This window comes from Dipteris shenzhenensis, chromosome 13 (genome assembly GCF_047967505.1).
Source record: "Dipteris shenzhenensis isolate YYH24624 ecotype China chromosome 13, Dip_SZ_1.0, whole genome shotgun sequence".
Lineage (NCBI taxonomy): Eukaryota > Viridiplantae > Streptophyta > Polypodiopsida > Gleicheniales > Dipteridaceae > Dipteris > Dipteris shenzhenensis.
In genome coordinates, this window is record NC_141608.1 from 35,679,718 (window position 1) to 35,705,702 (window position 25,985).

Below are 25,985 nucleotides of genomic sequence, written 5' to 3' on the forward strand. Positions count from 1 at the left end.
AGGCATTTCAGCCTGCGACCTGTCCGATTCTCAACCTGAGCGACAAACTTCTTGAAAGCATCTAAGGCATCGCTTTTATGCTTCAAGAAATAGACCCACACTTTACGTGTGGCATCATCAATAAAAGTAATAAAATATTTGCACCCCCTAGTGATAACTGTGGCATCTCACACAAATCAGTGTGCACTAGATCAAGCGGTGCTCTATTCTGGGGAGTTCTCCTCTTATGAGGAGTCACAGAGTGCTTGCCAAATATGCAATGATCACAAGTAGGCAAATCTGAAAAAGAAAGAGACGGCAGATAACCCAAACGTGATAGTTCTTGCATTCCTTTAACGGACATGTGTCCCAACCGGCTATGCCACAATGAAATCTTTGGCAGCTCAGTTATGGCAACAACATGATTACCTACACTGGAAACATAAAGAGGGTACAAGGTATCACTCTTATAACCCTCAGCCACTACAACCTGGCCATCAGTAATCACCCATTTGGAATCCCCAAATGTGGTGTGGTAACCACTGTCATCCAACAAGCCAGTGCTAATCAGATTTTTCTTGATTTGCGGCACATGGCGAACATCATCAAGCATAAATGACCGTCCATCAGGGAATACTATCTGTATACTGCCAATCCTTGCAATCTGACATGCATAGTTGTTCCCAAGGTGAACAACTCCATGAGTACCTGTGTAAGAAGTAAACCACTCCTTATGAGGAGTAACATGAAAAGAAGCACCTGAATCCAAGAGCCAGGTGTGCATGTCATGGCCATCAATAACCAATGTGTGTGCAATTACAGCAGAAGAACATAATACCTCATGTCTGTCACTGTCACTGTCCTCTGCTGCAACATTCACTGCATCCAAGTCATCTAGCTTGGCCTTGCCTTTGCCTTTGCTTCCACTGTCTGCATCCTTTGCTTCAGCCTTCTTGGCTTTCTGATCCCGTATAAACTTGAAGCACTTAGACTTCACATGTCCCTTCTTGCCACAATAAAAGCATTCAATATCCTTTTTACCACGGGACTGACTGCGGGATTTGGACTTACTAGCAGATCTCCCCTTCTGCTGAGTCCTGCCTCTTTCCTGTACCTGCAAAGCATTTGAAGACTTGCTGCCCGCATTATTTTTCCTGCTCATCTCCTCCATGAGGAGAGAGCTCTCTACATCAGCATATATAAGAGTGACATTCGAATTAGACAAGGTGGTCTTGAAAGTGTCCCAACTCTCAGGAAGGGTACACAACAAGAAAGTAGCCTTGAACTCCTCATCAAGGTTCAACCCCTGTGCAATCAGCTATGTAAAGATGGCATTGAACTCACTCAAGTGTGAGGTCATAGCTGTACCTTCCTTCATGCGAAGATCAACCAGCTTCTTCAACCAATACACCTTACTGGCTGAACTCTTTTGGGCATACAACTCTGCTAGCCTCTGCCATACACCATAAGAGGTCTTTTCAGCCTAAACATTGTACACAAGAGAATCACTGAGAGTAAGCATGATAGCAGCCCTCGCGGACAGATCTAGCTCCTCCCACTCATCATCTGACATCCCAGATGGCTTGACACCCTTCACCCTTATGGGCTTAGAAATCTTCTTAAGCAGAAGTACATTCAAACACTGTTCTGCCCATAATGCATAATTGTGTGCTCCTTCCAATTTCTTTATGTTCAGAATTGAAGAATCACTTCCCCCTGATGCCATATCAGATAAGTACCTGAATCCCTGTAAGTCAAAAAATGACTGAATAAAGTTCTGATTTCTCAGAAAAAACCTGCTCTATCAAGAGCCAGAAGCACTCACAATAGTGCTGTTTTTTACTGTCAAAAGAATCTGCAGCAAAACAGTAAATTTCCCTCCAGTTACTGTACCTTCTGACACACTGTACCGTGCTCAAATAGGCATAAAACAGTAATTTCAGAATGCTGCAGCTGTTCCACAGGTGCTTTAACAGTGCATCATCATCTGATGAAGCATAAAGCACTGCTGTCCTGATCACTTCTCCCACCTCAGATGAGGTATTGCACTGCTTTTATATGCATAAACCACTTGTCATACACTGTGTTGTTTTTGATAGGGAGAGTGTGAGAGCACACACACACACACAGAGAATAGACAACAAGAGGTGTGGGGATAAAACATATGTGTGTACCTCCCCTAGTACACAGTAAAGCTTTTATATGAAAAGGATAAGGTTACAACACTAAGTACGGTGTACTTAGTGTACTAAACAAATAAAGTACTAAGTGTACTTAACTGTACTTGGGTGGCCATAGAGCCTTTACCCCAACAACCTCCCACTTAAAGGCAATATGCCCTCAAGTAAATATAAATGAGGCTCAACCTATACCCATCAACTGTCTGCAGTGTGCAAAGCGCTCTGCAGGCAAGCCTTTTGTCAACAGATCTGCTGGATTATCATCTGTGTGAATCTTGACAAGCTGAATCAGCTTATCATCTATCACCTCCCTGATGAAGTGATACTTTACATCAATGTGCTTTGTCTTTGCATGAAAGACAGGATTGTGTGCCAACTGAATAGCACTCTGACTGTCACAATGCAACAATGGGATATCACCTGTAATGCCCAAATCTTCCACTAGCCGAGATAACCATAAGGCCTCTTTGCATGCCTCTGTGGCTGCAATATATTCAGCTTCCGTAGTAGACAAGGCTATGCATTGCTGCATCCTTGACATCCATGACACTGCACCTCCAGTAAATGTATAAACATAACCGGAAGTAGACTTCCGGTTATCGGGATGACCAGCAAAATCTGAATCCACATAACCATGCACCTTTGCATCTCGCTTGCCAAAGCATATGCACAACTTCTGTGTGCCCTTCAGGTATCTCATGATACCTTTCACTGCATTCCAATGCTTCTTGCCTGGATTTGCCATATACCTGCTAACCACTCCCACTGCAAAAGCAATATCAGGTCTGGTAGCAACCATGGCATACATGAGACTGCCACAAGCTGAAGCATACGGAATCTTGGACATTTCAGCCCTCTCAGCATCTGAGTGTGGGCTGTCCATTGCACTGAGTTTCACATACGGAGGCAATGGAGAACTAAGAGTTTTCCCATCCTCCATATGAAACCTGTGTAATACTTTGCCAATATATTCGGTCTGAGACAAATACAACAAACGCTGTCCCCTGTCTCTCCGTATCCGCATTCCCAGTATGTGATTTGCATCACCAAGGTCCTTCATATCAAAGGCCTCATGCAGTCTTTTCTTAAGTTCATCAAGCTCCTTACGAGCTGTACCAGCAATAAGCATGTCATCCACATATAAAATGAGAATGATTAAGCTGCCATTGGCAGTCCTTTTGGTATATAAGCAGTGATCGTCATCACTTCTCCTGAAACCTTGAGACTTCATGAAGGTATCAAATTTCTTATACCATTCCCTTGGTGCCTGTTTCAGCCCGTAAAGGCTCTTTTTAAGCTTGCATACAAGTGACTCCTTGTTCTTGACTGCAAATCCTTCTGGTTGCTGCATGTAGATCTCCTCATGAAGATCACCATGAAGAAAGGCTGTCTTCACATCCATTTGGCATAATTCCAAATTCTCACATGCAACCAGAGCAAGTACAATCCTGAGTGTGGTCATCTTAACCACTGGAGAAAAGATTTCATCAAAATCAACACCATACTCCTGCTTAAAGCCCTTGGCAACCAACCTGGCTTTATACCTTGGCTTAGCTCCAGGTGTAACTTTCAATCTATACACCCACTTGCATGGCAATACTTTCATGCCCTTAGGCAACTGCACCAATTCCCAAGTACCATTTTTATGGAGACTGTCCATTTCAGACTTCATGGCTAGTTCCCATAGCCTTTTGTCATGCATTTGCACGGCTTCCTTGTAACAGGAAGGTTCTCCACAATCTGTAAGCATAATAAAATCTGCTCCTGGAACAAATCTGTCTGGCGGTTTCATTTGTCTGGTGGACCTTCGGACCCATTGGTCTTGCTGTCCAACTTGCTGCTCACCTAAAACAGGTTGCTGTTCTAGTAGATCAGGCTGCAGAATTATGCCTGGGAGGTCTTCCAAAGGTGGCATGTCCCGTAGTACATCTTCCGCCACTGCGGGCTGTCCATTTGGAACTGCTGCAGCATCAGGCATCGGCTGATTACGCTGCTGTTGTGGCTGATTTGCAGCCTGCCTGAACTGTACAGGATGTCCCGAGTCATAAATGTCAACTTCTGAAGCATCAGAAGGCTTATCTGCTGCCTTAAACATACATGACTCATTAAATAAGACATCATTACTGCGTATTAGCTTCTTATTCACAGGATCCCATAGGCGGTAACCCATCTCACAACTGTCACCATATCCAAGAAAAATGCATTTAAGAGACTTAGGATCAAGCTTGCTGCGATTTTCTCTGCGTATGTGCACGTACGCAGTGCAGCCAAAGACCCTCAAGTGCTTGTAGGAAGGAGGTTTTCCTGTCCAAAGCTCTTCTGGCACTCTGCCATCTAGTCTTTTATTTGGTGACCTATTGATGAGATGTACTGCTGTTTTTACAGCTTCAGCCCAAAATCCATGAGGTAAAGCAGCATGTGACATCATAGAGCGAGACTTTTCCTGTATGGTTCTATTCATACGCTCTGCAGTGCCATTTTGCGCTGGATTGTAGGGGGCAGTGAGTTCTCTTTTAATACCTTTAGCATCACAAAATGCATTGAATGCATTAGACATATACTCCCCACCGTTATCTGACCGCAAAGCCTTCAGTGTTCTGCCTGTTTGGTTCTCAACCATAGCAAGCCATTTCTGGAACACTGGAAAGACATCACTCTTCAATCGAAGAGGATACAACCACACCTTCCTTGTGGAATCATCTATAAATGTGACAAAGTACCGTGCACCTCCAAGTGAAGGATTAGGCATCTCACACACATCTGTATGCACAAGCTCAAGTTGAGCCTCTTTATGTCCTAATCTCCTTTTATGAGGACACTGTAACTGTCTACCATATATTCAGTGCTCACAAAACTTTAAATCAGAAAATTTAAGAGACGGTAAGTAGCCAAGGCGAGCCAATTGCTCCATTCCACTTATGCTCATATGTCCCATCCGGCTATGCCACATAGAAATATTCGGCAGCTCGGTGGCATGAATATCAGCATGATTACATTCTTTAGCATGAAGAGTATACATTGTGTCAACCTTAGAGCCTCTGGCAACAACCAGGGCACCTTTGGTGACCTTCCAGAAACCATGACCAAAGCTGGTCACAAAACCTTCGTCATCCAACATGCCAGTAGAAATCAGATTTTTCTTGACTTCGGGTACATGCCTAACATTGTGAAGCATAAGCTGAGTACCATCAGCAAATACAAGCCTGACATCTCCAATACCAATAATACTGCATGCATGATTATCCCTTAGAAAAACGACTCCATTGTTGCCTGCTGCATACCTAACAAACAATTCTCTGTAAGGTGTAACATGGAATGAGGCACCTGAGTCAATGATCCAAGAGTGCATGTCTGCAAATTCGCCTGCATGGAGAGCATGAGCATCCAAAATAGAGAGAAATAGAACCTCTCCCTCACTGTCATAACCGTGTGTAGAATGAAGCTCTTCAATCTTCACACTGCTCTTGCCCTTGCTTACTGGTACAATTGCCTTTGCATCTGACGCATCAGTGTCCTTGGCCTTGTCTCTCTTATCATTTTTCAGTTTAAAGCACTGCTTTTTGGTATGTCCCTTTTTGCCACAGTAGTAGCACTCAACATCTTTGTTGGAGCGGGACTTGCTCCTGCCTTTTCCCTTTTCCTGGGATTTGCCTCTTTGCTGACTTCTCCCTCTTGTATTTAAGGCATTATTAGGCTTTATTGCATCTTGAGCTTTCAGCTTTTGCTCTTCTTGCAAAATCAGCCCTGTGATATCTGCAAAACTTATGAAGACGTTTGCATTTGTCACAGCTGTGATGAACGTATCCCAACTCTCAGGAAGAGAGATTAAGAGTGCCATACCCTTTGTTTCCTCATCCACCACGTACTTCTGATTCGCAAGCTGAGTAACAATAGAGTTAAACGCATTGAGATGTGCATCCATGGAGGTCCCTTCCTTCATCTTCAGATTGAAGAACTTGCGCAACCAATATATCTTTGTGGCTGCACTTTGCTGCTCATATGTGTCCTGTAGCTTTTTCCACACACCCCAGGCTGTATTTTCACCATCCACATTCCAAACAACACTCTCATGGAGTGACAATTCAATTATGGACTTTGCTGACAGATCAGCTAGTGCCCAAGCATCATCAGATGTGCCAGTGGGCTTCACACCTTTGTGTATAATAGGAGCATGAAAACTGCCTGAGAATTAGAACATTCAGGACCATCTTTTTCCACATTGGGTAGTTAGCAGCACCCTGTAACTTTTTAATATTGAGAAGAGAGGATTCCGAGGATGAAGCCATTATAATCAGCAAGGAATATATAACCCACACTTAGGTGCCTGACTTCCTGCAAACCAAGTGCACACATGCACTTGAACTGTACTCAAAGATCCAATTCCTGCAGCGGAACAAACAGGAACTGCACTTGCACTGTATCTCCCACTTAAACAGAGATTTATCACTGTTTACTGCTTGCTGCAGTTTCTGAACAGCAACTCTGTTTGCATCATTTAATGCACCATTGTACAACCAGCAAGATTCTGAATTTACAGAAGCATCTGCCCTGCATACACAGTGAAAAACAGCAGTGTACTTTGTACTCTGTACCTCTGTACCGTGACTGAATTCATTCAAAACTGTTGACACAGGACAGTCCCCGACTGTACCAGAAAGTACAGAATCAGTATTTGACTGTTTGACTGTTCAAAAATGTCAATTTGAAGCTTCCAGACACTTCTAAAACTGTATACAACAGTTTAGAACTAAATTGGGCAAAAGCCCCTTGACTGGAGGCAAAAAATACAGAATTTTGTGTGCATAACTGTTTCACTGACAACTATTAGGCATTTTGTTGCTTCCAACAGCACTGATATGCATAACAATGTCAAAAGCCCCAATTCATATGCATCTGCCACTGTCCCAGAAGTAATAAAAAATGCACAAATCCTTGCACAAATCAACTCCAATGAGGAGAATATATGCAAATAAGTGTGTAAGAAGCCAATGCTTGGCTGTGGCTGCAAAAGCCCTTTGATTGCACGACCTGAACCTGTGGCCACGTATGGCTCTAACACGAGACCCGGGCTGACACCGATGGTTTCGCTGGCTGATAGTTAGCCTCTGGCCGTCGGTGGCTGCTGGTGGCGCGATGAGGTAGCTGGCTGGTGAAGTTTCGCTAGCTGGCGCCGTTGGAAAGTGACCCGTTGGTCGCTGGCGCCGGTGTCAGCTGGTGGCCCGTTGGGGTCGCTGGCTGGCGGAGCTGGTCGCTGGTGGCCTGTTGGTTGCTGGCGTCGGTGGCCTTCTGGCCGCTGGCGTCGGTGGCCTTTGGCCCTAGCTAGCGTCACGTGGCCTTTGGCCGCTGGCGTCGGTGGCCTTTGGCCCTGGCTGGCGCCGCGTGGCCTTTGGCCGTGGCGACGCAAGGCCTCAAAGGGCTGCTAGCACAGCGCTAGCAGCTGAATGTTACTTGAGACCCTAGACACATTCAGTCACACACAATTTTGGTATAGCGACCAAGTACTAGGCATGGCTGAGAAGGACGCAAACACTCTTCAGAGACAAGAGGAGAAATGGTGGCTTCCCACTGTAAGAGTTCCTGCGGAAGGTCTATCCCTTGATGCAAGGAAACATCTGCAGCACCAAAGGGAATGTGTTAACCAGATATTGAAAGCTGCATTGGCAATCAATGCTCAAGTTCTCTCTGAGATGGAAGTGCCTGCAGTTTATTTGGACTCCCTGCCTAAGAATGGAAGATCGAGCCTAGGGGAGACACTTTATCGTTCAATGACTGGGGAGCATTTTTCCCCCGATGTTCTGATTTCTTCAATCAATTCCACTCAAGAGCATACTATCTTAGAGTTGGTGAATCGTGTGGAAGCAGCTATGCATATCTGGCAAAGAAAACTGCAAACCATGCAAATGCAGATGCAGTTAAAAACTCAGGCAGGCTCAAAGGGTTCTTGGGGACTCCCCAAAGATGTGGTGATAGATTCGGAGAAAAAGGAGGGGCTTACCAAAAGGGCTGCTGGTGGCCCGTTGGCCCTGGTTGGCGCAAGAGGCCCGTTGGCCCTGGTTGGCGCAAGAGCTCAAGAAGCTGCTAGCGTAGCGCTAGCAGCAGAAGACGTCAAGGCTGAGCAGGCTGCGAAGCGCTACCAGAAGCTATCGACGGAGCAGATTCAAGCGATGGCTGGCGGTGCTCCTTGGCTGCAGGTGCACACAGGTGCAGGTAAGACCCACGTTTGGGTACACTCACGAATTGGCTCTGATACCAGTTTTGATAGGGAGAGTGTGAGAGCACACACACACACACACAGAATAGACAACAAGAGGTGTGGGGATAAAACATATGTGTGTACCTCCCCTAGTACACAGTAAAGCTTTTATATGAAAAGGATAAGGTTACAACACTAAGTACGGTGTACTTAGTGTACTAAACAAATAAAGTACTAAGTGTACTTAACTGTACTTGGGTGGCCATAGAGCCTTTACCCCAACATTGTTCACTGTAAAAGAGGCTCCAGACACTTCAGCCTGTCACAAACCTGCAACAGAAAATGGGACAAATCCCAAGCAATCACCCTTCTGCCAAGGGGATAAAAGGCATCTGAAGGTCTCAAACAGTAACCCAAGTGCTCTCAAGCAAAATCTGGGCAAAAGCCCCTTGATTTGACACCTGTACCAAGTGAAGAACACCTCAACACTGAGGTAGCATACAAAAATGTAGCGCTCTCCTGGCACTTTCACCTGACAATGCAATGCATAAACAGCCCTGTGTACACAATAACAACACAGATCCCAACGTACAGACACTGAAGAGAAAATCTTTTGAGCACTGTCAACGATGGACAGTTAGGGACCGAGTAAACTCGATGCGCCCTGGCCAAGCGTGGCTCAACTGAGATTTTCAAAAGGTGTCGTACACAAAATGTGACCTGCAAGAAATGTCACTGAGTACACTGCGGAAACAAGACTAATGTGGGCTCCCTGGCTCCACACTGCCTCAAGGCATACACTGCATAAGCTTCCAGGCAAAAGCCCTTTGAAAATGTCACCCAAAAGCTGAGATTTGCACTCAGCAAAAGCATAAAAGCCCTCTGCAAAATCAAGGCATTACCTTCCCGAAACAAGATAACTGTGCAATCAACCACACACTGTGGTACTAGTCACCTCAAGCACGAGGGACACGAAGGTACTTGCTGTACTTTCAAAAAACACAGTTTTGAGAACTGAAAATGATCCTGAATGAAGAGCAGAGTGCTCTCTCTCCTTTCCTCTTCCCAAAAAAAAATGTACCTGCTGTACTTTCTGTACCTTTGTACTAGTGCAGGGTACCAAAGTACCTGCTGTACCTGTGCAGGGTACAGATCCAAGAAGAGAAAAAAGAAATTTTCGAAATGCAAATCTCTGATGAAGCTCCCTGACGCAGAAATTCCTAACGCAGCCCTTGCCTCAGTCCGTACGGAGATCCGTACGGTACGGTCGACTGCTGTCCGTATAGTTGTACGGACGACCGTACGTCCGTACACGACTGTACGGAAATGGCATGATCACCAGCTGCTGCCTGCGCGCAGCGCCCACGCATGCGCTGCCTGTCTGCCCGCGTTGCTTGCGCGTACGTGCGCGCCGCCTTGCCCTTCTCGCAGCTGTAGCAACTAGCAGCAGCTGTTGCAGCTGCTGTTGCTGTTCGGCGCCGCCTTGCCCTGCTCGCAGATCCACTGCAGCCTGCGCTATTGCCCGCGATACACCCTCGCCGCCCCGCGTTGCTGTCCCGTGCTGCAGCCCTAGCTGCTTGCGCAATGCCAAAAGGGCACAAGTCCCGAGGGGGTAGAGGGAGAGGTAGGCAGGGGTAGGGAGGAAGTGAGGCTCTGATACCAGTTGAAGGGGAAGGAAAAAGGGAGAAGTACAAGAGAGAGAGGGTGAGAGAGAGGAGAGACACTCAAGATGCGGGTGTGAAGTGATGAGCCACACCACAAACTCATAGGGTTTATTAGGATTAGGTTTTCCCCCTATGACTGTCTTAAGACAGTCATAGGTGTCATATCTTTAATAAAGGGGTGGCAATGTGCCTTTACCCCAACAAAAACTTCTCTAAAACCTTCTCAATGCATTCCTCTTTGAAGCACGCTTCTTTTGAGCCCAAGAACTCCCACTTCTTTGCGATAGAAGTGCTTCTTTTCACATTTTTCAGTGGAATTCTTGCTGGTCGGCTCTTGTAAATGCTCTTTCTTCATGCCTTTGCACTCCTCTTTGGTTGAGAATGCAATTGGGCATTGGCTACTATGTCTTCTTGGTGATTGAGGACTTGGTTCGAGTTTTCAGGGCTTGGTGAGTTGTGATTTTGCTGCTGCAATTTCTTTTTGCCATAAGCTATTGGTTGGCCTCGTGTGCCGCCTCTTTCTTGGTTCACAGGTGCCCAGGCAGTGCCTACATGAGTCATTCTTTGGGTGGGCACTTTGCTGATTTTATTTTGGAGCTTTGAAGAGCTTCGTGAATGTCATCTGGAAACCACTCAAATAGAGTGCAGCTGGGGTGCAGTGTGATTGCATCTGGACAGCCAATGGAATTGCACTCGGAAAAGAGAATGCCTTTGGATTGAGCCTATGGGTCAAGTGCACTTATGTGATGGTGTTCTATGCTTGAAAGCCTTGTGAAGGATCAGTGAATTGGAGTTGCGTGCTCAGTTGCAGGGAAGGTCTCCCAGATGCAACTTGTAATCATTTCACTGTGAAATATAAGGAAATACCGAAAGGGGCGCCACGGTGTTTAGGGCCAATTGGGTGCACTTGTCTATGTTTGTTGAGCAGGGGCATTCTAGCCTCCATCCCTTTTTCAGTGGTTTTGTTTGTGAACAAATGGGTAAATGCCAAATGGTGATCATGCAATGGTTAATGGTTGTTTTATATGCTTTGTGAGCTGTAAATAAGTGCTGAAGTGATTAAAGGTTTAGTTCCATTGCCCTCTGAGTGATTAGAGGCTGGTTTCAATGTTATAGTAGCTAGTCCTTGTTATGCGTGATGGAATTTATGGTTTTCAACCTTATCAGTGACTATCATGCTTGAACTGCACCATGTGTTGTGTTTTAAGAGGATGAGTTTGGGCATGTTCTATAAATATGAACTCTTAGTCAACTGGTGTGAGTTCTTGTCACATCAGATGTTCACAAGGATATTTTTCTGTGGAATAGTCCTTTAGGTGGCACTTATGGGTCGGCTAGGAAAATATCAAATACACTTGCCTTGATGTTTTGTTTTTTTCAATATTAGTGATGCCTATTAAACCTTTTTATATTTGCGCTTCGAGACCATTCCTCCACAAAGTGTCTATATGAATCCTTAAAGTTCCTGGAGGTCTTTCAAGTGTTTTTAGTGTCGTGCATTGTGTGCTTTTGCAGTGTTACACCCACTTTTGGAGGACGAAATGCAGGCTGGAGGGCTGAGCTCATGCATTCACCTAAAGAGAAACTTAGTTGGGCTTGTGGCTGTGCTTTAACAATTCAACCCACTGCTTTTGCTTCGATCTCGGTTGGTGCTTTACTCAAACTTTTCTGCCTTCAAAGGTTTTGCTTTATAGATTGATTTGCCATTAGTTGTGACTTGTGAGTGATCGATCATGTGTTCAGCTGGAGTATGGTTCTAATATATTTCATTCTTTTGATAATGTCTACTATAAGCATTCTTCTAGTTTGATTGCCACGTTTTGTATATGCGTTATCAGATCTTTGCCTGTGCACCCTTTTTCTGAAGCCAGATTTGGTGACACGTTGAGTTTTGAAAGCTCACTTATCATTTCTATAGTTGTATCATTTATGCAAATGATGAAGACATTTGTGATATGTGTGAGTGTCAATCTGACATTAATGTGCCATGTTTGGGAACTGGTTGTACTCTGTTGTTGAGAATAACGTTTTGGAGCAGGTCTAGTTATGAGCAGCAGTGGAGTTTGATCAATGCAAAATGTATGGTGTTTCTTTGGTGTGTACTGCAGTTGGGTAGATCGAAGCAGAATGGAGGTCACGTAGGAAGTGCTGGTGTAGTGCTTCAGGTGGAAACACCCATGGAGAATATAAACAGAGCATCCTTTTCCATTCAACTGAACAGTGGTGTTGAATTTTGAGATGGGAGCATCTTCCATGTAGTTGTATATCCATCTTTCTTCCAGTTGGTTCATTTGGTGTTTGTATATTGAAATCGCAAGGCAAAGCTGGGATTCTGTGTGAATGACATGCTGGATTTAACATGCTTATGCTACAGGTCATTTATCAGGGTAACATGTAGATAGTTGTACACATGTATATGCGCGGGTTGTTTTGGGATTCCATAGTATTACTTGATACAGCATTGCTGTTGTCCTAGGTTCTAGGATGCTGTACTCTGTATATATAAACACCATGATGTCAACATTATAGAGCATGAAAGTGACACTGATGCTTTAAGTACAGTTTCAATTTTTCAAACTCTTTTAAGGTCTAGGATTTCAGTTTTAAACCTTGTATTTAGAAACCTAGTTTCTTCAGTGGCAATGATTCGAATTTTGGGTTCTAAATTTAAGCTTTTATAGTTGTGCACTCCTTCCTTTTGGCTACTTGTTCTTTCCTCTTCCTCTGGAATATACACAGCATGATCAGGGAAGATGATACATGTACATTTTAGTCCTCTTAGAAAGTGTTTGATGATTTCGCATCATGTACATTTTTCTGAAGTCACCTGAAGCACAGATGGTAGATGTGGAGCTTTTTGACCTAGGCCAATTAACATCCACAAACGTGAAACTCAGAGACATGAACAGAAGACTACCCCCCTGCAGCCACACTACCTGCTGTCAGCAGTTTCAAGTGAGCCAAAGGCAGCTCTCCTTTGATCCTGGGGCTCAGCCCTGTTTAATACTATCCCACTTGGCAATATGGAAGTTTTTCACATGCTATGTGCTTCACTAACCCTTCAAAGCATATGCCACTTTGCTTCCATGATGCCCCCAGGTCAACATGATCCTATTGAGGTTCAGGCTGGGGCTTCACCATTGAGGCATAATCTCATACATGCTCATAGGCGTTCTTGACCTGATTTTGCAAACCCACTCATGACCATTAACCAGGAGTCTTCAACTATTAGGTCAAGATTGGCAGCTGTTAACCTAATTTGACTTTATCCAATACTTGGTTTCATGCTTCAAAATATTATTTCCATTTTATGCTTATGGTTTCTATTGGAGGACCTTTGTCAACCAATTTATTCAAATTCATCATTGTGAAAGGTTTAGTTTTTTCTTATGACTGTAATGATAAAAGATAAGATTGATTTTTTCACTTGGCTAATGGATCTCGAAGTAGCCTTCTAAAGAGGAAACTGATTTACTACTAAAATGAGAAAACTGGTGTACTAGTAGCCTTCTACAGAGGAAACTGGTGTGCTAGTACCACGCTTAGTTTCAATTTGAAGTCTTTTCATGTTTGCTTGTAGTCTCCTTTCTTGTTTGATTGCTTGGTGACATTTTCTCTATTTTGGCTGAGTTTCTTATGTAGGTGTATGTGTTGATTTTTTAAAGTGACTATCGTGAGATTGAAATTGCACTATGTTGTGTTTTTAGAGGATGAGTTTGGGAATGTTCTTGGATTCATCTAGGTATATATTACTATACTAATATTTTTAACTTTTCCTATTATCCTTTGTTCTCTCAATTGCACTTTACTGTCAATGGTGTCGTTAGTGTATTAGGTGTTTTCTTTATGATCTTGTAGCGGTAGCCTCACTAAAAAAGAGGGGGGGTGGCCCTTTTAGACCTTGGATCGTTTTGTAAACACTATCTTGACCATTAAAACAAAATTTGCCATTGATGAGGTGCAATCTTTTGACTCTTACACCCATTGTCTTGTTGGAAATAGAGGACAGAATCACTCACTCACACTCTTGATCGTAGCTCAAAAAACACTCAAAGAGAAGGGGAGAGAAAGATAGCAAAACTTAGATTTATTCATCCACAGATGTGGGCAAACAAAAGCTCAAAGATGAGCATACAACCAGCCACGAGATGATGGACCAACTCTTGAGCCTACTCCTCTCCTTGTGCGCTTGTCGGTGCAAGGCAGGTCTGTGTAGGTGATGAGAAATGAGGGAGGAGTGGAGCCTTTTTTTTAAGAGGGCCTATTGCCCTCAAAATGGTCGACTAGGCTAGTCCGCTATTGCCAATTGCACCGACCTCTGAAGGTGCCTAAATGGCCGTCCCTTGGTTGGTTTTTTGCCCAACCTCCTAGCCTATATAAGGCCCCATATGTTGGGCCTTTGTGTTGTTGTTTATGCCCTCGCATGGTGTTGGCACAATCCTCCACTTAGCCAGGTATCCTCAGCCCTTTTCCCCCCTACAGTCTCTTGCCCCCTTGTCCCTTTCAATCGGGGGCTCACAGGTGAGGCAGTGACTTTTCTACCACCCCCTCTCAATGACACAAACTGTGGGCCGATCCCCATGCGTCAAATGACATGTTCCATCTGCTCCCTAGGAAGCGCCTTCGTGAAGACATCCAAGATGTCGTCGGTCGAGCAGTACATGAACTCAATGACGACTTCGTCGGCGAGTTCTCAAACAAAGTGGTAATGGACCTCGATGTGATGTGCTTCATTCGTGCGTGAAACATGGAGGTTATTGGCGATCGCTATGTAACTCTGGTTGTCGCACATAACCTTCGCCTCTTCTTGGGCCACATTCATGTCCTCCAAGATCAACTTGAGCCACAATGCTTCGCATGCCGCTGTACAAGCAACCCTATATTCCTGTCTCTGTAGATGAAAGGCCAATAGTAGGTTGTTTCTTACTTAGCCATGACACAGCTCTTGATGAGAGTAAGAAACAATATCCAGAGGTCGATCTCTGGGTATCAATATCACCTACCCAATTACTAACACAGAAACCTCCCAGCTCTTGATGAGAGTAAGAAACAATATCCAGAGGTCGATCTTTGGGTATCAATATCACCTGCTCAATTACTATCGTAGAAACTTCCCAACTCAATGCCTCTTGTATAAGTGATGCCGTAGGTGTAGGTACCTTTCAAGTACCTTAGCACCCTCATACCTACGTCCCAATGGGCTTTCTTGGGTGTAGCGGAGAACTGACAGAGCAATCCAACTACATAGGAAATATCTGGTCTTGTATTGGTGAGGTAAAGCAAACTCCCCACCATGTGTCGATACAGTGATGAATCAACCGACAGAGATGGATCACACACACTTAGCTTCAAACCAGTTTCCATGGGAGTCACTACGGCTTTGCAATTTTCCATCTGAAAGCGTTTGAGCAGTTCCTTGCAATATTTCTCCTGTGAAAGAAAGATATAGCTCTTTCCCTGCTTCACCTCAATCCCAAGAAAGTAGTGAAGTATGCCTAAGTCATCTCGAACTCCTCCATGAGAAGTCTCTTGACCTGAGCAATCTTTTTCGTATGATCCCTTGTAATGATGAGGTCATCCACATATAAAATCAATACTAGCTACAAATCCCCCTTTGCGTCAAGATAAAGATTTTCCTCTAATGGACTCCGCTGAAGCCCGATCTTCTGAAAGAAAACATCTATCCGCTAGTACCAAGCTCTGGGGGCTTGTTTCAGCTCGTATAAGGCCTTCTTCAGTTTGCAGACTTTTGATGGGGATCCTGGAATCTGAAATCTTGGTGGTTGTGCTACATATACCTTCTCCTCCAGGGTTCCATTAAAAAATGCAGACTTGACATCCATTTGAAAAATAGGCCAACTGTGATGAGCATGTTGCCAAGGCAATGACTATCGGAATGGTCACCATCCTAGCTGTGGGGGCGAAGGTCTCGTCGAAGTCAAGTCCTTCTGACTTTGCATAGCCTTTCACCACCAATCTCGCTTTGTACTTGTCCAAGCTCCCATCTGACTTGAACTTAAGCTTGTACATCCATTTAGTCACAATGACCTTCTGCTTGGTTGGTTTGGGCACTAAATCCCAAGTGTCATTTTTCAAAATGGCATCCATCTCTGCCTACATGGCTTCTTGCCATTCTGAATATCCTTTGCTTCCTGGAAGGATCGGGGCTCCTCAAGTTGAGCTAGCATAGCCTAGTTCACGGAGGGAGTCTTCATGTTGTGTTGGGACCGCCATACTCTGGAAGGGCTTTCAGGAATGTCTGTGACCCATGAGTTTGCTAAAGTCTTCAAATACCATTGAGGTAGCTTCTTCTCTGATGGAGGTGCCTTTGTTGAAGCTGCCTTGGGAGCCGGTTCAGGAACATCATGCTCCTCCTCCTCCTCCTCCTCCTCCTCCTCCTCTTCCTCCTCCTCGGGGTGTTTACTCGTGTCCACCTCTTGGATGGTGACCTTAGGTGGGGGTAATGACGGAAGTTTAGGAACCTCTTCTGCAGGCTATGGCTCTGTCTCCTCAAAGATCATGTCCCTGCTGATAACGATCTTCTTTTTCGAGTCAAAAAGATGAAGGCCTTAGATTCTTCACTGTATCCCACAAAGATCCATCTTCGGCTATGGAAATCAAGCTTTCTCCGCTCATATGTATGCACATGAACAAATGCATTAGAATCGAAAAGTCGTAAATGAGATATCGTGGGCTTCTTACCATAGTAAGCTTCATATGGAGTCTTGTCATCAACAGCCTTGGTCTTGTATAACGACTTTGTGAAGAGCAGGCCGGGATGATTTCGACCTTGGAGGGAGAGAAGGAGGTGGGGCCTTTTGAGTTTTCAAGGGTTTTTTGTTTTCTATTTAGACATAGCTATTGTAGGTTAGAGAAATCCGTTTTCTATTGTAGCTATTATAGTTTTCTATTTAGACATAACATTGCTTTTAGTGAAATCAAAAACATTAAAACACTGTTTTTTAAAAACATTGCATTCTTGATCTCACCATTCAATAAATTAATCTTTATGACCTTTTCCTACCTTTTAATTCATGAGGCAAGTGGCTTTGCATGGGTCGAAGTTATGGATGAAAAGTGAATGGGTTAATATTAGTCGGCCTCATTGTTCATGGAGACAATGTGAGATAATGTATTATCCTCCATCAAGTGCCACTTGTATGTATCACCTATTCAACTTATAATTTCTTATGCTCCAAAGCAGTTTTCACATTACACAAGTCATCTTCCCTACTTTTGTTTACATTCTAGGCCTTGATAACCTTGACAAGGTCTTCCCCTAATGGGGGGGTTGTAGCTAGTTTTTCTTAACATTCTAACCAATCTATGTCGACATACTCATCTCATAACCAATTGCCCATGATTTTGCTTTGACCTACCGATTGTCTGTGCTTTTTATCTCACAATAGATCTTTGGAAATTGGGAGGGCCTAGTTAAAGACATATTTAGAGAAAGAGAACGTCTTTTTACATGATGGCCTAAGATTCCTACAATGGTAACAAGCTCAAGGTAGTTTTAATACAACTTTCTTTCTCTTATGTTTTGACATAGAGTCTGATAACTTATACAACCATATCATCTAACACCAATAGGGATATCCCTCAAATTATGTGATTCCATATTCATCATAGTCTTGGACTTGTAAATCCGATCCTTGAATCTTATTGTCCCTAGGCATTTTGGACTACTTGGATGGCTATTGTCAACTTCATAACTAGCATTCTCATATCTTTAGCCACTTAAGGGATATTATGTTCTTGACCATGATTTTGCTAGCTCTAGAATCCCACTGGTGCCATTCTCCATAGGAAAGCCAGACAATGGCACTGGTGCCATTCTCCCCCGCTACAAGAACATCTTTGTTGGTCTTATGAAATTCTTTGGTTGTAGTATGCTCATAATTAATTTCTTGTAAGCGTTAACGAGAGGGGATGGCTATCAAATGTGGGGACAAGGTCATGATGATGGTGAAAAAAATTCATGCTTTAGAAAAAGTTTTATCAAATTACCAAAATGTTTAGGGAAATAATTCATGGTTTCAATTTTTTTAAATATAGACTCATTCATGGATTCTATAGATTGGCACCAGTGCCTTTCTTCCCCACTACAAGGACATCTTTGTTGGTATCATGAAATCCTTTGGTCTTAGTTTGTTCATAATTAATTCTCTGTAATCGTAATGATAGGGGATGGCTATTAGAAGCGGGGACAAGGTCATGATGATGGTGGGGAGTGAAGTGGTTGGAATTGGTGCAGTGTGTGCAATAGATCTAAAGGCTTACTATAGTGGTGTGAAGCTTGGGCCATAAAATGTGTCAGTGATAGTGGAGAATTCTATCAATAGTGACATGCTCTTGCCATTTCCCACTATGGATGCAGTGTTTATTGGTGAGGCACTTTGGAGCGTTGTCAAGTGGCCTAAGGGCTCTCTAAAACATGTTGGTGATTCTATGGATGACTCGATAACTCAAGAAGTCGCACCAAGTGAGCCTGAGCAACCTTCTATTGAGGCAATGCCAGTTTCTTCATTGGAAACTGACAATTTCATTCGTGAATCTTGGAAAGAGAAAAAGGTTGTCTTGTGGGATGAGAGCAAAACAAAGACCGTGGGGGAAGGTGTGATCTTGTATGTTTTCCTGGGTGTCTCTATAAACTTTGACCTATTGGGTAACGATTGCATTGGTGTGGGTACTTGAAGGAAGCCCATTGCAACAATATGTGCCCATGGACCATGTTGCAGGCATAGATGAGGTGGTCAATGATCAAATGCTGAAAAGGGATGATCCAACTTGAAAGAAAAGAAGGTACAGTTTCATTAACACAAAGAGAGCCTCCAACACCAATGTACAAAATGTCACTAGATTCGAGGCATTAGGTTTCTTCCATCGATTGTTGTGGGAGTAGGTGTTGTCAACATGCTAGGCGAGACCTCTTAATGACTATAAGGAAGAACTTTTGGGGCAGCTCCTTGGAGTCTTCAAATTTGGTATTGCATCAATAAATGGTAGGCATCAAGTTTCAAAGGATGAAGCTAGAATAATGGCGTTTCCAATGGGTGCCAACCCAAAAGTCATAAGAGGATGTAACTTCTCGGATATTGCATGCAATATGGGAATGTATCCATGCATGTGAGGATTGAGAGAAATGTGTGGAGCATCTATGCTATCATAGAAACTAGTACACTCACATGGGCTCTCCTTCCACCCCATTTGGAGGGCCAATTTTTCTCAATTTTTACATCAACTTGCATACATGCGCATATTACATTGTTGAACAAGAGCTCGGTTCATGACATCCTTTGGTCAACTTTGACTTTTGGTGGATAAGTTGAATCTCGATTAGTAAAAGAGAAAACGTTCTCCAAATTTTGAGCTGTATGACATTGCATCGGTATCTTGGCCTAAAGATACTTTTTGGAGCAAGGTTATGCTAATACAAGGATCTAGCAAGTGTGTATCTAGGATTTCATCAAGTCTTGAAAAATGGAAAACATTTTCATATTCCTTGTCATTGATTGATTTATTAGTGATAGTGTTATCGGAGTACCAGTAGAAACTTATTCTACCAAGTTTTCCATTATATAAGTTTTCCTATCATAATAGAATATGTCCAACCATAAGTTTTAGTCTTGATTTGCTAAATTATCATTTAAAAATAACATATTCAATGAACTATACAATATTTATATGTGTTATATAATGTATATGCACCATAAAACCTTTAACAAACACATATATGCTCAAAGCTATAAATAACGATAAAGCTTACAAATCTCCAAAAAAAAAGTCTTACTAGGATTTTAAGCCTTAATATATTTCCTAAATATCAAGAATTGTGTTCAATTCTTCAAAAAGAGGGTATTAGCTAAGTCCATGAATTCAAATTACAAGGGCGCAATGTGCATCTAACATCTCCATGTATCTCAATTAAAGCATTTTTACAACTATGTAATTTGCCAAGTGAGAAGTATTATAATGACCCCTTTCCTCGAAAGAAAAACTAGAAAATAAAAAAGACCAAGAAAAACCAAGATGATAATACCTTCATAAGGCTAGAATATATCAACAGGTTGGGGGGTTTTTATTAGGTTAACACCTCCCCCCAGTCCTGAGAGGCGGGGAGTGGGGGGGTTAATAGGTTAAACCCCCCCCCACCCCCCCAACCTGCTGCGTGTGCAATAGATGGGGAGGGGGGGGGTTAATTAAGTTAACATCCCCTCCTTCCAACCTATTGTGCACACAGTAGGTTGGGAGGGGAGGGGGGTTGCTCCTTGTCGTCGCCTCCCACGACTCTGTGTGGCTGTGCCTCATGCCACCCCATGCCGCCCCGTGCTATGCTGCCTTTTTCATCACCGCCCTACTGTCCTATTGCCGCCTTGCTACCCTCGCATTGCCCTGCCACCGCCGCCCTACTACTGCTACAAGGAGGCAGGAGGAGGGGAGGAGGAGGTGGAGGAGGAGGTGGAGGAGAAGGAGGAGGAGAAGGAGGCAAGAAGGAAGGAGAGAGGAGGAGGGGGGGATAAGTCATCGGTGGCAGTGACAGTAGCTCGAAGGAGGAGGAGAAGGGGAGTGGAGTCGACGACAGTGTCCCGGGGGAGGGGGAGGGAGTCGCATTGTCGGCAGAGAGAAGGGAGGAGGAGGGGAGGAGCAAGGGAGGGGGAGAGGGAAGAGGAGGGAGGGAGGGATTACCAAGAAGAAGGAGGAGGTTGTCCGTGGAGATTTCAAAAGTGAAGAAAATGGAAAAGTGAGAGAATGAGGAAGGAGTATTATGTAGAGCAGATATGAGATAATTTAGGGATGTTTTGAGGATAAGTATAAGTGTCATAATCTTAATTAGTTTTCCTCATTCCTCAACTCTTCATTGTTCTCTCTTCATTTCGACCTGCTGATCGAATTCAAAAAAAATTCCAAATGCTGCAATAGGTGAATGCCTTCCCAACCTATTGTGTATGCAACACCTTCCAACCTATTGCACTTTTTCCTTTTATTTTAAAATTTAAACTCTCTTATAACCTATTACAAATTGCTGCACTTTTTGCTTTTATTTTGAATTTTTAACTCTTTTCTAACCTATTGCGTATGCAACAACTTGCTTTAGTTTGGGCTTTTTAGAAAAAAGTATAATAAAATAAAATTATTAAAATTATATTGCTACAATTGAAATACTATTATATAATATAAAAAATGTTAATACTAAAAAATAATAATAATCTTATTTATATATTATTTTTAAATCTAAAATATTATTATATTAAAAAAATGCATAACATCATTTATAATATTAAAAATATTAATATTATATTATAGTATGATAATATTATGATATAATAAATAATACTATATATATTTTTAAAAATAATAATTTATTCATATACATACTATTTATTTATTTTTAAATAAAAATAAAAATAAAAATATTATTTTTATTAAATTTTAATAATAATCAAACCCCCAATTGGGGTGCATCCAACCTATCGCTCAAATCATATTTTTTTAGTGATTTGAGTAGCATGTTCGCTGCACCCCCAACCTGTTGCTCACTCATTACGTTGGGGTGCAACCCCAACCTATTGCTTGAGCAACAGGTTTGGGTGCACCCAACCTGTAGCTCAAATCACTAAAAAATACTGATTTGAGCAATAGGTTAGGTGCACCCCCAACCTGTTTCTCAAATCATTACATTTTTATGGTTTAAGCAACAGGTTGTGTGCATCTCAACCTCTTGGTTGATAAAATTTTCTCAACCTGTTGCTTCAATCAAGATATTTTATAGATTATTGCTTGCATTTTAGGGTTTTTCCACAACCTGTTGCTTAAATCAAGATATTTTAGAGATTAGTCTAGGGTCTAGGGTTTAGAGTTTAGGGTCTATGATCTAGGATTTAGGGTCTAGGGTTTAGGGTTTTAAAGGGTTCTCAAAGGGTTTAAGATCTAGGTTTTAGGATTTAGAGCCTAGAGTTTAGGAGGGTTAAGGAATGATTTTGTTCTTGATTGCACCATGATAGTTCAATTAGAACATACAAGACCTTGCAAACTGTTTTGTTAGTAAGTTAGTAAAGGTAATTGTTTTAGTAAGCTAGTAAAGGTAGAGCTAAATGGTTAAGCTGTTTCAAGATGTCAGTGGCTCCTACTCCTATGTGGACATTGTCAATAAAAAGAGAGAAAAGCTCCTTCCTAGGTTTGCATAAATCACTAACCAAAAAGACCTTAAGGACAACATAGCATTTAGAATAATTTTCTCCGATGCTTAGGTCAATGTAATGACATTTTCATTTACTTGTGAGATTAAAACTTGAAACTTAATATAAGCTTGGGATCTATGAGCGTGTCAATGGTGATTAGGATGTCTATGTCAACTTGAGTGATGGAGAATCTGTAGATTTTCTGTAAAATAAAGTACATAGGACCATTGGTCATGTCTACCATTTGACTTTTTATCTTGAACATGCTCCACTAGTACATAGGAGCATTCATTATGTCTATCATTTGACTTTTTATCTTGAACATGCTATAGTGGAGCTTATAAGTTAGTTTTGTTAACTTTACACACACACACACACACTCTCTCTCTCTCTCTCTCTCTCTCTCTATATATATATATATATATATATATATATCAAAATTGGTATGCTTTTTACTGAATTTACTAATTTATTTCAAATTTCAATGAAGCCTAAGACGTTGTGCCTTTACTCTCAATGAAAAAAATATTTTCTTAAACCAATGCGTGGTTTAAGAAAATATTTTTTTCATTGAGAGTAAAGGCACAACGTCTTAGGCTTCATTGAAATTTGAAATAAATTAGTAAATTCAGTAAAAAGCATACCAATTTTGATATATATATATATATATATATAGAGAGAGAGAAAGAGAGAGAGCAATGTTACAAAACACGTTTTTGCCAACAACTAAAAGAAATGCTAAGTCTTATGAGATCCAATTTGAGAGAAATTAAAGGCCACCTTGAGACCTGAGGTAGGTCTCTAACCCATCGTACGTTGTAGACGAGTCCTGCTACTTGTTATAATAAAGTATAATAATATTTTAATATGATAAATAATATTATATATATTTTTAAAAAGCAAAATATCTTTTTATTCATATTCATAGACTCTTTATTTTATTTAAAAAATATAAATTTTATTTTAATTAAATAATAATAATAATTAAACCCCCCATTAAGGTGCACCCAACTTATTGCTCAAATCAATATTTTTAGTAATTTGAGTAGTAGGTTGGGTTCGCCCCCAACCTATTGCTTGAGTAAGGCAAGAGGTTGGGGGTGCACCCAACCTGCTGCTTAAGCAACAGGTTGTTGCTCAAATCAGTATGTTTTACTGATTTGAGTAACAGGTTCGGTGCACTCCAAACTAATGCTTAAATCAAAATATTTTACATATTATTGCTTGCATTTTAGGCTTTGGCTAGGGTTTAATATCTAGGGTCTAGGGTTTAAGCTCTAGGTTTTAGGGTCTAGAAGCAAGGGTTAAGGGTCTAGGGTTCACGGTCTAGGAACAAGGGTTATGGGTCTAGGGTTCACGGTCTAGGGCTTAGGGTCTAGGGTCTAGGGTCTAGGATTTAGGGTTTTAATGACTTTAAGATCTAGGATTGAGGATTTATGACCTAGGGTCTAAGAGTTTACGATCTAGGGTTTAGAGTCTAGAGTTTCAAAGGGTTAAGGAATGGTTTTGTTCTTGATTTGATATAAAAATTGAGCATTTCTAGGGTTGAATATTATAAATTAGAGATTTGTTGGGTTTTTTGTAGTTGCTAATCTTATTTTCTTGAATTTATAGATATTCACCCTAACAGAGGGTTTAGATGTGGTGTCATATGAGAAGAATGATGCAGTTTCCTTTGGATAAATACATAGTCTTGATCGTATGAACGTGTATCATTTTCAACGTTGTGGTGAGAGAAGATGTCTTGTGATAATCACCAATATGATCAATCCTAAAGTACAATTAAAATATCCAAATGGAGACTTTGAAACATTGGGTGATATCTTACAAAAAGATATCAAGAAAACTTATTTCCCAAGGGAAAAAGTTGATATGTTGTCCTTCGGAGAAATGTTAGCGGTTGGCAAATTCAAGGGCTATGCTCATAATTTTCTCTATATGGTGGAGGTACTTATGTTGACTAAAGGCATCATTCAAAATGCAATGTATAATACATTACATATACAGGTTCGTAATACTATCAAATGGGGGTTAGCATTCTTGAAATCAAGTTTTCTAAGACAATTTCTTTCAATGTAATGGAAGACACAGGAAAGTATTATTTTAAAAAAAAACTACACGAATGGGTTCCAAATCAAGAAATAATAGTATCTTTGAAGACTACCACAGTGGGATGCTCATAGATATTGAGGACATCATCATAAGTGATTTTGATGGAGAAGAGGTTGCTTGTCTTGCAAGTGACTTGAACATGCTCACTGGTAAGACGTGTCTTGTGCTGCAAGTGACTCGAACATGCTCACTGTGATATAGAAGACTTGTCTTGTATTGCAAGTGACTCGAACATGCTCACTGGTATAGAATACTTGTCCAATGTTGTCCAAATATGCTCATTGGTATAGAATACTTGTTTGTACTGCAAGCAACTCAAACATGCTCACTAGTATCGAAGACTTGTCTTATATTGCAACCAACTCAAACATGCTCTCACTGGGATTGATGATATTAGTGATCATGGTCATGATGGCGTGATTAGAGTGGTGGGCAAAGATAGCATAACATCTGAGACTTGTGATGGTCCTAATGTACTTACTAGCGTGGAGCATATAGATGGCAAAACGTCTAACTATGAAGGAGAAACAATTCAACCACAAAATTCATGAGATTGCCAATTCCAAGATACTATAAAGTGACATCAAATAATTCCCAAGGCCACTCTGCATTTGAGTTTAGAGACGAGGATTCAAGAAAAATAAATTCAATGCCAGATAATAGACTCACAACTCAGAAACACAACACTATTCACAAAAGAAAGTATGTGAGTGCTAAGAGGTGACGAATCATGACTCCAATTCCAGAACCCAAGAGGAGAACATAGAAAAAACACTTACGCATGTTTGTTGCAGGAAACTTTGCATAAGAAAAGTTGCAAAAGATGATCGTGAAGCCATACGCATCAGCATTTGGAGTAAGACAAGGACTGATAGACATCACTATTTTCTTCAAGAGTTTTCTTGCTTTCTTCATCAGCGTGATAAGGACTCGAGGACAAGACACTATAAACCCAAATTGAAACCCATGGTTAATGGGACATCCATGTGTAAATGTGAGCACAAGAGAGGAAAATATATAAGATGGCAAACAAACCATTTAAGTCATGTGCAAGATGCTAGATTGTTGTATGCCACTTGGAGAGAGGAAGCTATTGTACATGTCAGAAGTGGGTTTCTTGGAGAGAATGGTAGATTGGCGAGCATTCATAGAGCCACATTTAAAAGGGGGGATCGTGCATTAATAGGGCATAAAAATCCACACTATTTTCAATTTAGCATGCATAAGGATATTCCGGTGATGCATCGAAAGCACTACTTAGTGGATGGAGATAATTAAAAATGGAGTAAGACATATGCTCTATTATAGAGAATAACTCCATTGGAGGAAACTAGATTTGTTCTTGCAAAAAAAAAGCACTTGACATAGATGAAATGAAAGGCTTGGAAGACTTTATTCAACATCTTTAAAGTATGACGCAAAAATATCATGAGTAGGAAATAAAGAAAATTTAATGAGCATTGAATACTCTAAATCTTTTTGGCCAAAACAAGCTATGTCACAGAGAGCCACATTGGATACAAATACAACAACAATATATGAGTAAAGAAGCTAAGCAATGCCATTTACCTCAAAAATATTGTGGTAGGAGGGGGGATAAAACCATACCAGAGTTTGAACCCTCTATTGAGATTGAAGAGGGTATGTTTGCTGTGCAGTTTGGGATATCTGATGC

At 41.7% G+C, this 25,985-nt stretch overlaps 1 protein-coding gene across 1 annotated transcript in view; it reads left to right on the top strand.

Annotated features, from left to right (window-relative positions):
- Nucleotides 1–12,652, top strand: part of LOC147895348 (uncharacterized) — a 41,184-nt gene extending 28,532 nt beyond the window's left edge. Inside the window, exons 6-7 of the mRNA XM_087383841.1 lie at nt 11,532–11,661; nt 12,125–12,652. Of these exons, the coding sequence (XP_087239967.1) occupies nt 11,532–11,661; nt 12,125–12,253 (259 nt within the window). The 3' untranslated portion in view covers nt 12,254–12,652. The remainder of the gene's footprint in view (nt 1–11,531; nt 11,662–12,124) is intronic.
- The last annotated feature ends 13,333 nt before the right edge of the window (nt 12,653–25,985 follow it).